Below are 12,504 nucleotides of genomic sequence, written 5' to 3' on the forward strand. Positions count from 1 at the left end.
GGGTAACAAATACAAAACTGATGTAAGATTATGACTTTATACTAGTATTATGCCAAATCCAATGCCTTCCCCTTTCACCATATACAATTTTGTATCAGCACTGCTTCTATTGTGCTGGAGAAATCACAAAAAATTGCTGTGGTGATCCGATCGTCGGATCAGCGCTGTTTTTTCTGCTGTTTGCAGGTTATACTAGTATTATGCCAAATCCATGGCCTTCCTTTCAGCATATACAATTTTGCATCAGCAGTGCTTCTATTGTGCATGAGAAATCACAAAAAACTGCTGTGGTGGTCCGATAGTCTGCCCAGCGAACTGTTTTTTCTGCTGTTTGCAGGTTCAACAGGTTAACAAGCATAGAGGCAGATGAAATTTTGTTAAATCTAATGTATCGATTTCACCTTTTTGGTTGGGCAGATTGGTGTCATTGGAGATCCGTGGCAGTGGAGAAAGGCGGTTTAGAGCAACTTTGGTCGATGTAATAGTAAGGTTAGGGGCAGCAATCTTTTGAGCCAGAGACAACCTCGTTTTGAGTTGATTAATTTTGTATAGATGGTAGCATTTCTGAAGCAAAAAGACGTGGAAAATCATGTCTGCATCATAACTGGAATTTGGTAGTTCGAATTTTGAATTTTGGCAAAGACCACTACGAGAACCCACATTTATGTATCTGACAAGTGTCTTCTTGAAATATAGAGCACGTCTCATCTAACAATTCCCTATAGAGAAGAGAAGTTTCTGATCATGGTTGATTTGTCTCATGGATCAGCATGTAAATCATGTAAACATAGGAAAGCAAAGACGTACTTAATCTAGCTGTTTTCTAAATACATAGCAAATGGAAGACCTGCAGATGTAAATGGTTCACTACGGATTCAATATACAACCCATTTCTGATTTCAGTTTTTTGGAATACAGAGAAAATACAAATCAAACGCCTAACTTATAAAACATGGAAATATGAAGCTTTCCACTGCAAATGAGACTAGCTAGTGGACGATCACATAAACTGCATAGACGATTCCTGGTAGGTACCCAACGAACGTCAGCAGCAAACAGATCCAGAACTCCACCTGGGAAGAAAAATACCACACGTACAAGCATGAATTCCATGAAGCAAGAAATAAAGGTAAGAAAACTGAGGCATGTTTTTTCATTTTTCCTTCGGAAATTGAACATGCCATGAAGGAAGACCATCAGATGAGCAAGGAGGGTAAGGGATGAAGGCTTTCCTATCATATATAGGAAACCAGAGCCTGTTCTAGCACCACCAGAGACAAAAAAAAAAAATCCAGTTTTCTGTCGCCAATTCAAACCCAGATCTTTCTTATATAGAAATGGAGTGCGCTTGGATAAGGAAACTTTGGAGAATGGAAACCCAATTCCATGAGGCGGGTCACTTGTTTAATGCAGAAAGAGAGATTTCATATTTCCTGAGGCCCTACATGAAATTCTTCCTGCGGTGTACCATTTCCATGCGAAAAGCAATTTCATATTCCTAGTGAGAAACGAATGCCTTCTCTTGGACTAGCATTTCTCGTTTTCCTTCCTTCAAACTATATATGAAAATGATGGATTCATGGAATTTAATGGAATCGAACATACACGTCCATTGAGTGAACTAAGCATAGAATTCCTGAAATTCAAATGAGGTTGAGAGAGATATTTTAGAATTAAGGATTCCAATGGAATTGGAATGCAACTAGACCAGATCGCATGGTCAATTTTCAGTCCTCTCTTTTTTATTTTCATGATTGTAAGGCGAATGGCGACAGCATTATTACCCATCAAACTAAGTGAAAATTTTTACTTTCCAACGATATTGGTGCTAGCAACCTCTTAGATTAAGAATTCCGGCCTACAAATGGACCTAAAACAATTCCCTTCTGCCATTCTTCAAATTACCACAGTGAGGATTTTTACTCCAACAGGATCTTGATTCCTTCCAATGGAAGTACACACTAAAACGGGAGATCATTAGTCCAATGGCCCAAGGTCGCCTCGTGAATGACAAGTTTAGCTTTGATCGATGGATGTAACCTTGGGGGGACGGTAAACTAATTAAAGCACAATAATGCACTGCATTGGAAATTAAAAGCATATACAGATGTATAAACTATAAAGAAACATAGAAATGGCCAAAAAGGTTACCCTGCAACCATATTTGAGGAAGACCCCAAGAGGAGGAATAAGGATGGCGAGGAGAATGTCTATGCAAGTGGCTGTTCCTTCTGACATGGCCATGGCTGAAGTTAGAGAGATCTAGAGAGAGAGAGAGAGAAAGTGTCTTCTGTAAAAAAAAAGAGAGAGATCCTGTGTAATGGAAGGAGTTGTTGAGGGTTGGTTGTGTGTGTAGTCTATATATCTATCTACACTACAGAGAGAGAAAGAAGAGGTTGAGAACAACCGCCAAGAAAGCCTGTTCAACTCTGTCGTTCCAAAATTATCGCGAGAGGACACGACGGATGACGGTGTACATAACCGTTTTGCTTTGATGCCTTACAGGGTGGGGAACTGGGGATCTTGGTGGCCGGGGACGCGCATTCTCCGGCCATGACTATATATCTCAAGCTCGGATCCCACTGCGCATCTGGTTTGAAATAAAATCACAACGCGCTTTCAAATCCAATATTCTGCTTCACATCATTCTTACGATAACTCATCATCCCAGATTTTATATATATATCATCTTTCAACTTAAGATTATGAATCACAGGATACATGAAATGTAGGGCACACTGTTGAACGACTCGTTCGTAGATGGATTGTGATTCGTCACTCGACAACTAGATGGGCCACTAATCATGGTGGCGTGACCCAGCCTAAGGTGCATCCCTGAAAAACAGCTATGTCACTTAATTGATGGCGTCGATAGATTTGGCACAATTCTCTAATTAAAATCATGTTTCGGAGCAAATATCTTTTGGAGTAATGTAATGTGTTCATGACGCTTCCCCAAACGAGTTGATCGCCAATGTTTGCGGCCGATCGGTCAGCAGTTAAAATTGCACTCAATCGGTAATCAGAAACTAAAAAAATTAAAGGTCAGAACAGAACATCCTTCTTTTGCTTGATATACACACATGCAATCACATGGGAATCAGAATTTCTCCAATCAAAGCTTTAAAAAATGGACTTTCACAAAAAAATGATAATAATAGAAAAACCCCAAATCGCTTCGGGCATTTTCTCCCGCTTCTCCGGCCCCGCGGAAACCCTACCTTCCTCCCAGAAATTTCGTCCGCGTCGCACCTGATTTTACCCTCGACGACTGCTCTCCGACCCGCCGGGCGACCGCCTTCGCCGCCATAGCCCACCGCGCGACCTGCGTTTCCGCCGGAGCGACTCCTCGTCGGTGCCGCCAATCGCGTCCAGGTCGATGTCGGAGAAGGAGGAGGAGAACACGAGCTCGTGCCTGCGTCGGCCGAAACAGAAACAGCGGGCTGAGCGGGTGGCGGAGCGGCCTGCACGGAAGGCCAACCGGCAGGGCAGCCTGACGGAGCACCAGAGTAGGGCCAGGGGGCAGCAGACGCAGAAGAAGCAGGCGCCCAGAACGGTGTCGGACAGTCCAGGGCAGCACTTCCCGGCCTGCCCGGGCGGCGGCGGCAGCGTCTCCATGGAATCTCCCGGTTGCTTCCTCGGTGGCATTTCCCTCAGTCTCCGGCCGTTCCTTCCGGCCCCTTCAAACCCTCACCGTTCCGTCCTTCCCTTTCCACACTTTTCCTGTCGCGGTCGGAAGGGGGGGGGGGCGGCCATGAGCGTCCCTCCCGTCCTACGTACCAAAATTTCTTTCTCGTGGGCCCCGGAATTTGCCCCTTCGAAACTACGTGGATGGCTGGCTACGGGCCAATTTTTTTACATTTTTTTTAAAGATCACGAAACCCTCAATCATCTTCAATGGCGATTTCCTATTTTAACGCGGCAGGCAATCATCTTCAAAGATAACTTCTCTACCTTAACATGCAATGACGAAGGAAAGTATAAGAAAATGAACCTTGTGTGTCCACGCCGGCTGGCACGTCCAGGAAGATACGCCAATATGACGGTGCTTTTCATATACGTTTCGGTCGTAAGGAGATAACGTAGTTGTGATTTGATTTACTCGGATCCAGACTGCTCTTGATTTTGATATACGTTTTCGTATCAGGAACTAACTATTCAAGATGATCATAAAGAAGAAATGAAAGTTTCTCCATGTTGTGTGAGCCGAGTAGGGAACTAACTATTCAAGATGATCATAAAGAAGAAATGAAAGTTTCTCCATGTTGTGTGAGCGGAGACACGCAAGCTCTGATGTTAATTAACATTAGACGGTGTGGATGTCAATTAGCAACGACAAAGCCCTTTCGTTTTTCTTTTTTTCTTTTTGTCTTCTCCGTCGTGTTAAGAGTGTTGGTGTATGGAACTTGATTCATACTGGACACTCATTTACAATACCGCGGATCCAACTTTGCCACCGCTGGTGAGTGTCTGTATTGTGTGGGATTGCCCTAATCCTTATGTTTTGAGGATGACCGTCGCTGGTGAGTGTTTGTACTGTGTGTTCATTTAAGAGAGAGAATACAAGAGATTTGTGCGACCGTGGACGTAGGAGATTATTGCTCCGAACCACGTAAATCGTTGTCTTCTTCCTTGTTGCTTCTAACCCCCTCTTGAGAGTGCGAGAGGAGAGTTTATTGTGTTTTGTTCCTAACAAAGAGATGAAACTACCTATACAGGCCGGTTCTGCAAGAATTTTCTTTTTAGTGTGAATGGATCCATAAATGTTCGCGTAATTCCCCCTTCCCTTAAACCGGCTGAACCGACTGCCAGGTTCTCGGATCCGACTAATTGACACCCATCTTGAGCAAATATAGTATTTCGATGCAAAGTTGAGCAAATATGGTATTCATTTCCTGAAGTGAAAAGGAGTAAGAAAGGCAGAACCTCATGTGCTCAAGCAATTTGAGAAAACAACATTGGATTCTCCCCAAATTGACTGCACCCGGTAAATCTTCGTCGTCACCGGAAAATGGTCCCCTGCCCTTTTTCCACCAAAGAAGGTTCACTCGTCAAGACTCACTGCACTCTGTTCTCAAACAAATCGAGAAAAATGGGCATCTGCCAGATCAAAGCTCCTTCTTGGAGAATAAACTAATAATTTTTCTGCTCAAACTCAACGTTTCAGATCCTCCATGGTCGCTTATGTGGTCGCTCACAAGGCCGGAAGATCCTGAATCGCAATCACACCTTCCGATCTTGGATCTAATTCGGAGGCTTCGTGATTTTCCTTTATGCCTAAAATGCCGGTGCAGCAACCGAACTCGAGATGGCCAGATGGAAAACTAGAATCATGTTTGGGGACTTGGGTCTCCTAATGGATTTTGATTCGATTTGATTCAATCAGAGTTCTTACTTAAACGCTCTAAAATAGATTCCGACAACTATGCGAAGAAAGAAGATAGAGATAGAAAAAAAAAAAAATTAAGGAACTGTGAGCTTCATATTATGGAAAGTATCCTCTTTTGTGCTTGATATTTGTTGGGCTTTTTTTCGGATAACGACCCCACCATGTATTTAGTTCAATCGTACAAAGCGCCATGGACCTGACAGAGTGTGATCAGGTGGGCACTGAGAAGAAGTCTGCTCCCTCTTCCACCTTTCACACTGGGAAGAAGAAAGGACAACTGGCCGGTAGGGCCAAACGAAGACGTGGACCTGCTCCGACTTCGAACCCGTCAAAGACTCCCTGTTTACTTAGTTGATCCCTCCCTAATCCATTTGGAGGCCCACCCACCAGCATTTTGCCAAGTCTTCGACCCGTGATTGAAGGGAATTTTGGGTCAGGTTCTCCGGCAAAGCACAAAAAATCAAGATCCTCGCTCTACGGCAGCAATCGCCACCGTTCGCCGGGGGCCTGCCTGAAGTCGGCGGCGTAATGAACGGCCCCTGATCTTATGTAAATCACGAATTCAACTTTGTTCGATGAAGTGATTGTTTGAGTCGAATCTTCAACTTAGACGACGGTAATTTTATTTATATCACAAACCACTTACGTATACATTCTAAAGTTAGGTTACTTACGTATCACAAGTCACTTACGATGGGACCAAATCACAGTAATCTGTGAACAAAGTACATAACATGCTTTGACATTCACTTATAGAGTGATTTGGTTTTAGTTCACTGAGCGAGTGGTCTCGGCTAAATATATTCTTCTTTTTTATGCGTTGAAGGCGTACAGTGGCTGCAGACGACGGACTGCTGTTGCAGCCTTGCAGGTGGCTCGTGGACTTCTGTTTGGTGGTTTTGGGAGATGGGAAACCAGGTTTTCTAGGGTTTCAGGGATGGAAACTGGTTTTTGTTCGCGAGTTTTATTGCGGTTTACTGTGCAGCTGTAAAAGAAGCCTGTGTTAGTTGTCTCCAACAGCTCGTCTATTAAACAAATGAACCCATGAGTGGTGGGGAAATTAATTAATCTTAGTTTGGAGTAAGAGAAAAGGCAGTTCCCTTCTTTGGGTTCTCTCCTCTTGGGTGGGGTTCCCTTTGGATCCTGGCAAACGGCTAGTTGTGTCGTTCCAGACATCCTCTCTCTCTATCTCTCTCTCTGCCATTAGCAAATCTCAATGTCTGGAGTGTAATCTCTTGAATAGTAACCACTCGTGGTCTACTAGCAGAAGGTAAGCTAAAAATCTCTCTCTGTCGTGCTGTAAGCTCGAAAAGGGTCTCAAATTTTTCAACTTTAGTGCTTGGAATTTGCACTGAAGGGTTTAAACTCCAAGAATTGGGAGCCTATATATCTCTCTGTCTCAGTCAGTCGCAAAGGGAGGCCATTCTGTTCTTGCTCGTCCATTTTTCACAAGCTGGGGCGTTTGTTGACAAGGATTGAAGCGGTGAGGTGGCTGCAGGGTGCTTTGAGCCATGGTCGGTGTTTTGATCTGGTTGGTGTTGTTATTGAACTATGGCGGCTCTGTTTTCTGCTTGAATGTAGAAGGGTTAGCTCTTTTGGCCTTCAAAAACTCCATTAAGGATGACCCGCAGAATGCTACAGGCAACTGGGATTCATCCCAAGAGACGCCATGCTCATGGAATGGCGTTGTTTGCAGTGAAAACAGAGTGGTCTCCCTGAGCATGCCCAAGAAGCAGCTATTGGGTTCTTTGCCGTCTATTCTGGGCTCTTTGGTCTACATGAGACACATCAACCTGAGGAATAACAGACTGAATGGAAGTATTCCCTCAGAACTATTCCATATTGGGGGCCTTCAGAGCATGTTTTTGTACGGAAATTCCTTTTCTGGATCGCTTCCTTCAGATGTTGGTGGGCTAAGGTACCTTCAGAACTTGGATTTATCAAGCAATCTTTTGAATGGTTCCTTGCCTTCTTCGTTGATGCAGTGCACTAGATTGAAATCTTTGATACTTCGCAAGAACAATTTTAGTGGTGTTCTGCCTGATGGATTTGGTGTTACCTTCAGTTATTTGGAAACGCTTGATCTTTCTTATAATAGATTTGAGGGTTCCATTCCCGGCGGCATCGGAAACCTGTCTCGCCTTCAAGGCACTGTAGACTTGTCACATAACCTCTTCTCTGGCTCGATCCCTGCATCTTTGGGAAACCTTCCTGAGAAGGTCTACATTGATCTCACTTACAATAATCTCAGTGGGCCGATACCGCAGAATGGAGCTTTGGTTAATAGAGGACCAACAGCATTCGTCGGTAATCCACATCTCTGTGGTCCTCCATTGAGGAGTCCGTGCCCTGGAACTTCGCCCATCTCTTCTTCAACTCCAGGTCTGCCGAATGGCTACCCGCCTCCTACAATGTCAGATATGGTTAACTCCAGCAGTGGGCACAAGGGCCTGAGCAAAGGACTAATAATAGCGATCGTGCTGAGTGATGCTATGGGGATTGCATTGATCGCTTTGGTCTTCTTATTTTGTTACTGGAGGCTTGTTTCTTCACATGAGAAGGGTGAGCTTTCAAGCTATGAAAAGGGTCAGGTGGCGAAGAGGGACTGCCTGTGTTTTAGGAAGGATGAATCGGAGACTAACTCTGAGAATTTGGAGCAGTTGGATTTGGTGCCACTAGATGTACATGTGAGGTTCAATTTGGATGAGCTGCTCAGGGCAACTGCTTTTGTTCTAGGCAAGAGTGGCATTGGCATAGTCTACAAGGTCGTCCTGGAAGATGGGCTCACCTTAGCGGTGAGAAGATTGGGTGAAGGTGGGTCTCAAAGACTGAAAGAATTTCAAACCGAGGTCGTAGCAATTGGGAAGCTCCGGCATCCAAACATTGTTGCACTCCGAGCGTACTATTGGTCTGTCGATGAGAAGCTTCTTATCTATGACTACATACCTAATGGAAATCTGGCTTCTGCCATTCATGGTAAGTTCTCAGATTCCATCCAACTTTTTAATGGATGTTGATATTTCAACAGTTTCTCTCTTAACTGTCTTTCTCTTCCAAGTAACCATGAAATTTTCATGTGATATCATGATGACTATGCGATGGTCTTTGTTGCAACAACTAACACAGTTCAGGTGCTAAAAGTTGGCAATGACCTGAGCACATCCTTGCTTTTCGGCAGTATAATGAAATGTTATTGCCCTACCTCATTTCTAAACAGCCAAGTCTTAGAAACAGTTTTAAACCATTATATTGCCGGTGCGTTTCTGGATTCTTCTCAGTTTATTTTGGTTTCAATTGCAGGAAAGAATGGTCCTCCTCTTCTGTGGGAAATGAGGGTTGGAATTGCAAAGGGGACAGCGAAGGGATTGGCTTACTTGCATGAGTACAGCCCCAAGAAGTATGTTCACGGTGATCTGAAGCCTACAAATATACTCTTGGGGATTAATATGGAACCTTACGTATCAGATTTCGGCTTAGGACGGCTAGCAAACATAGCAGGTGGAACACCAAGATTACAGTCTGACAGGATTGCGACTGAGACCAAGCAACAACATTCTGCTGATGCTGCAGTCAATTTAATTGTTAGTCCTGGATCTTTATATCAAGCCCCAGAAGCTCCGAAGGTTTTGAAGCCATCACAAAAATGGGACGTTTACTCCTACGGCGTTATACTACTGGAGCTGATTACTGGAAGATCTCCAGAAGCCTTGATGGCTTCATTGGATATGGATCTAGTGAGATGGGTACAGTTATGCATTGATGAGAAAAAACCATTTTCAGATGTATTGGACAATGTACTGCTCCACGAACTGGAAATGGAAGAAGAGATGATCGGCGTGCTGAAAATTGCACTGGCCTGTGTTCAGAGCAATCCAGAGAGGAGGCCGTCAATGAGGAATGTCTGTGACTTGCTGGATAGGTTGACTGGGACCAACTGAGAGTGGAAGTCGTGCAATGATGCCATGGCTACTGAGGGTTTGAATAATTTGAATTTGAGTCCTCTGCTTGAGCGCACTGAAAATGGTTTTACCTCACAACTGAGGCAATCACAGTTCTACTCGTGCTCTTTTTGTTTCATTTCAACTGCTTCTGTTGCACTCTCTGATGGATGAGAGCTAACAATGGAGCATTCAGTAGATGAAACATGCTCTCATCGCCTTATCTATCTCTAAATCTGTTTTTTGCCTTGTGTTGTAGCTTTTTTACTGCAATCACGATAAAAATATTCCAATGATTTTTGTTTTGCAATCCTATTATACAGATCTTCCTTTGGTATATGCAAAATCACCACCTAGCTGGTTCATCTACAATGGTTTCTTATACTGTAGATTATGAATTTGCTACTGTTTTATATTCGATGGCTGGTCAGTTTTACAGTCAGCCGTGCAGTACTGTCATGTGGCTTTGGGAACTGATTTGATCCGCTGAGGTTGGCCAAGCTGGCTGTACGTGATCCATGTGGAAGCCAGTTTGGACGACTTAACAGGCACGGCCTTTTTAGTTAGCAGAAACTAAACTGTTGAAGACTGGGCTTGTATCAAGAGATTCCCCGGGCCAGTGAGGACGTGAAGGCCTGGACAGTTCATTTTATGAGATCTAGGTGCTGGGCTTCTTGGTACTTGCAATCTAGTAGACCAACTTGATATACGAGCTTTGTCCATGTGAATGACTCTTTTGACTTTCATTAGCAGCAGTTAGTGAACATATTTGCCAAGAGATGCCATATTGATGACGTACGAACAAAAGTAAGCTTTGTTTCGTAAAACCCATCATTTTGCCAGCTAGAATTATAACTATACCCTTAAATTGCAAAATGAAAGTAGAAATGAGCTTTCAGTTTACATTGTCATCAGCAATTGAACAATAGTGAAATCTCTCTCTTCCTCTCTTTAATTCTTGCCTCAAATGCAAGTTACAGCTTTTTGCTAATGTGGCTTTTGGCAGACTTTATTGAGGTTGTACTCTTCTGTGACTTTTAGTTGGGCTCTCCAACTGAAGGAATCTTGACCTTTTAGCGTTTTGGTTATAGACAAGATTAACCTCTTCCTTTGTTCCTAGCTTACTTATGGAGGTAAAATCCATTTCTCTTGACAACCAAGTTGAGACGGTTCTCTTTGCTATAGCTTAAATCACAATACCTAATTAGAACGGAATTTCCGTTAGTGACTAGAATAATCTTGAAAAATAATAGATGGAAAGTATTCAAAGACTGAGAATGATGGTTTAGGAACAAATAACGCAATTTATGATGGATAAAGCTATAGCGTGACTTCTTATCTTCAAGTTAACCATAGTTGGTTTTAAAACTTTAAGTGGCTGTTGGTTGTGAACTCTTTAAGGTTAAGTGGGCCTTCGTTAACATTTCAAAAGCTTAGCGCCTTTCTGCATGGTTCTCATCTTTAGTATAACAGTAACAATGCGGTGGTGTGAGCCAGAAAGCATCCTGTGACTTGTAAAGCTGGGTAAAACAGCACGCATGTTTCATCTGAAAAAGCAATGAGTAGAAATACAGGGTCTTTCGAGGACCATCGGCCGCTTGCTGCAAAGATTAGGTACTTCTGGTGCCAAGTGATGATGGCTTCTACTTTCCTTTCTATGGCATAAAGTTGAAGGTCATCCTCATCCCCATTCCCAAGGAAGGGAACCTTGGAAGAACGGCATTAGATAAAAGTGTTGAAATGAAACCCCAATTCTAGTTTCAAACCTACCATTCTGCATGTTTGGCCCTTCCATGATATTGTTCTCTTGTGCGCTGCAACTTACCCTTAGTTTTGAGAATCCAAGGATCCCTCCCCCTCCCTTCCCCTTGCTCTCAACAACGTCTAGAACTACTGCGACTGGCGTCACAACATCTGTGTTGATTTAAATAAAGTCACTAAAGCCTCTTTGAGCACCGTGTAGAGGATTCTTGTTTATCCCCATGTGTGGGGATACTGACCTTCATGTGAATGGCTGCCTCACTTTGCTTTTAGCTCTTAGACATGCAGCCAGTGCTCAAACGACAGGCAAATGCGACATGGGCGCCATTTTGGGAACGGCACCGATTCAGGAAGCCATGACTTGCACTTCTCTGGTCCTTTTACTGTCGGCACGAGACTGGTCAAAGCCGGAGTCATCTTAGACCGAACCATGATCCGCGTTCCAGGCAGGCAATTGTACTGACCTCCGTGAAAGAGTTCATTCTGCATCTGTTTGGGTCAGAACTCAGAACCAAACTTGACCGAGCACGCATCTCATGGGGACTGTCCAACGATTTCTGGCTTGAAATGATGATTCTTACTATGGGTAATCCACATCGTACTGGCTACAGAGTAGCCATATGGAGATGGGTCCAGGGTCAGACTGCAAACCTGCCTGACAGTAATCAGCCCTGTGCCGGGCTTCCAGTCCATCTGCCTATTGCGCCCTTGATGAACTTAGCCAACGGCAAGGTTGGTTCACATTCAAGGGGTTTTAAGTCTGAAGCCCATGACTGCTTGCATTAAGTGTTATTTTTTTGGGTTGCAAATGATGGCAAGTATGTCACCGATGGATGTACCATGAATCGACTCGATTCTCAAAACAAGTAAGAACCTTGGAGATACAAGGACATGACTTAGAGTTAATGCAAAGCACAAGCGGTTGGCTTGACCACTCCTTTTGATGGAAATCGAGTTGTTGATGGTGGTAGTTCTGACTTTTTCTTTGTGGTTTCTTATGATCTGCCTGAATCACACTTTGGGATTCTCAAGTTCCTGCAGGCTCTATCTGTGTTCCAAGCTAGTTCTTTTACTCGGAGAAGCAAAACTATATTCGAGGGATGTATAGCACTGAATTACATTCCAGTTAATTGGTAAGCACCTTCCATAGATCCTCTCAAGTTTAAGCCATAGTTGCATTTTAGCAGGAATGATCTCAGACTCAACGATATTATCAAAGTTACATACCGAGAGCTTCTAAAAAAACTCAAATAAGGGTGCACAACAAGTCGAGTACCAACTCGAGCTCAAGCAGGTGGATTAATTTGGTCCCTCGGTTCCCAAATGTCGATCTGCAGATCCGAAATTTGAACTGTGCGCAAAGATCGTGTCATGTGACTCATGTCGTGCCTTTTGAAGATGATATTTTCAGAGCAG

The 12,504-nt window shown here is 43.6% G+C and overlaps 1 protein-coding gene and 1 long non-coding RNA gene across 2 annotated transcripts; one reads left to right on the forward strand and one right to left on the reverse strand.

The window, feature by feature from the left end:
* Positions 1-788: 788 nt before the first annotated feature.
* LOC116264605 (uncharacterized) lies at positions 789-2,570 on the reverse strand. The gene is made up of 2 exons (XR_004174908.2): positions 2,152-2,570; positions 789-1,073 (listed from the first exon to the last, which is right to left on the reverse strand). It is a non-coding gene; the product is annotated as an uncharacterized LOC116264605 (long non-coding RNA).
* Positions 2,571-5,889: 3,319 nt separating this feature from the next.
* Positions 5,890-9,664, forward strand: LOC116264813 (receptor protein kinase-like protein ZAR1). Its single transcript, XM_031645222.2, has 3 exons — positions 5,890-6,005; positions 6,216-8,365; positions 8,690-9,664. The coding sequence occupies exons 2-3, from the start codon at positions 6,901-6,903 to the stop codon at positions 9,325-9,327; spliced, it is 2,103 nt and encodes a 700-aa protein (XP_031501082.1). The 5' UTR covers positions 5,890-6,005; positions 6,216-6,900; the 3' UTR covers positions 9,328-9,664.
* The last annotated feature ends 2,840 nt before the right edge of the window (positions 9,665-12,504 follow it).

The sequence above is a fragment of the Nymphaea colorata genome, chromosome 11 (assembly GCF_008831285.2).
Source record: "Nymphaea colorata isolate Beijing-Zhang1983 chromosome 11, ASM883128v2, whole genome shotgun sequence".
Lineage (NCBI taxonomy): Eukaryota > Viridiplantae > Streptophyta > Magnoliopsida > Nymphaeales > Nymphaeaceae > Nymphaea > Nymphaea colorata.

What these genes read in the sequence shown, in the direction of transcription:
- LOC116264813 (XM_031645222.2), top strand. Translation starts at nt 6,901, where the DNA reads ATGGTCGGTGTTTTGATCTGGTTGGTGTTGTTATTGAACTATGGCGGC. An exon ending in TCTGGCTTCTGCCATTCATG is followed by an intron (nt 8,366 to 8,689) that starts GTAAGTTCTCAG and finishes TTTCAATTGCAG; the next exon opens with GAAAGAATGGTCCTCCTCTT.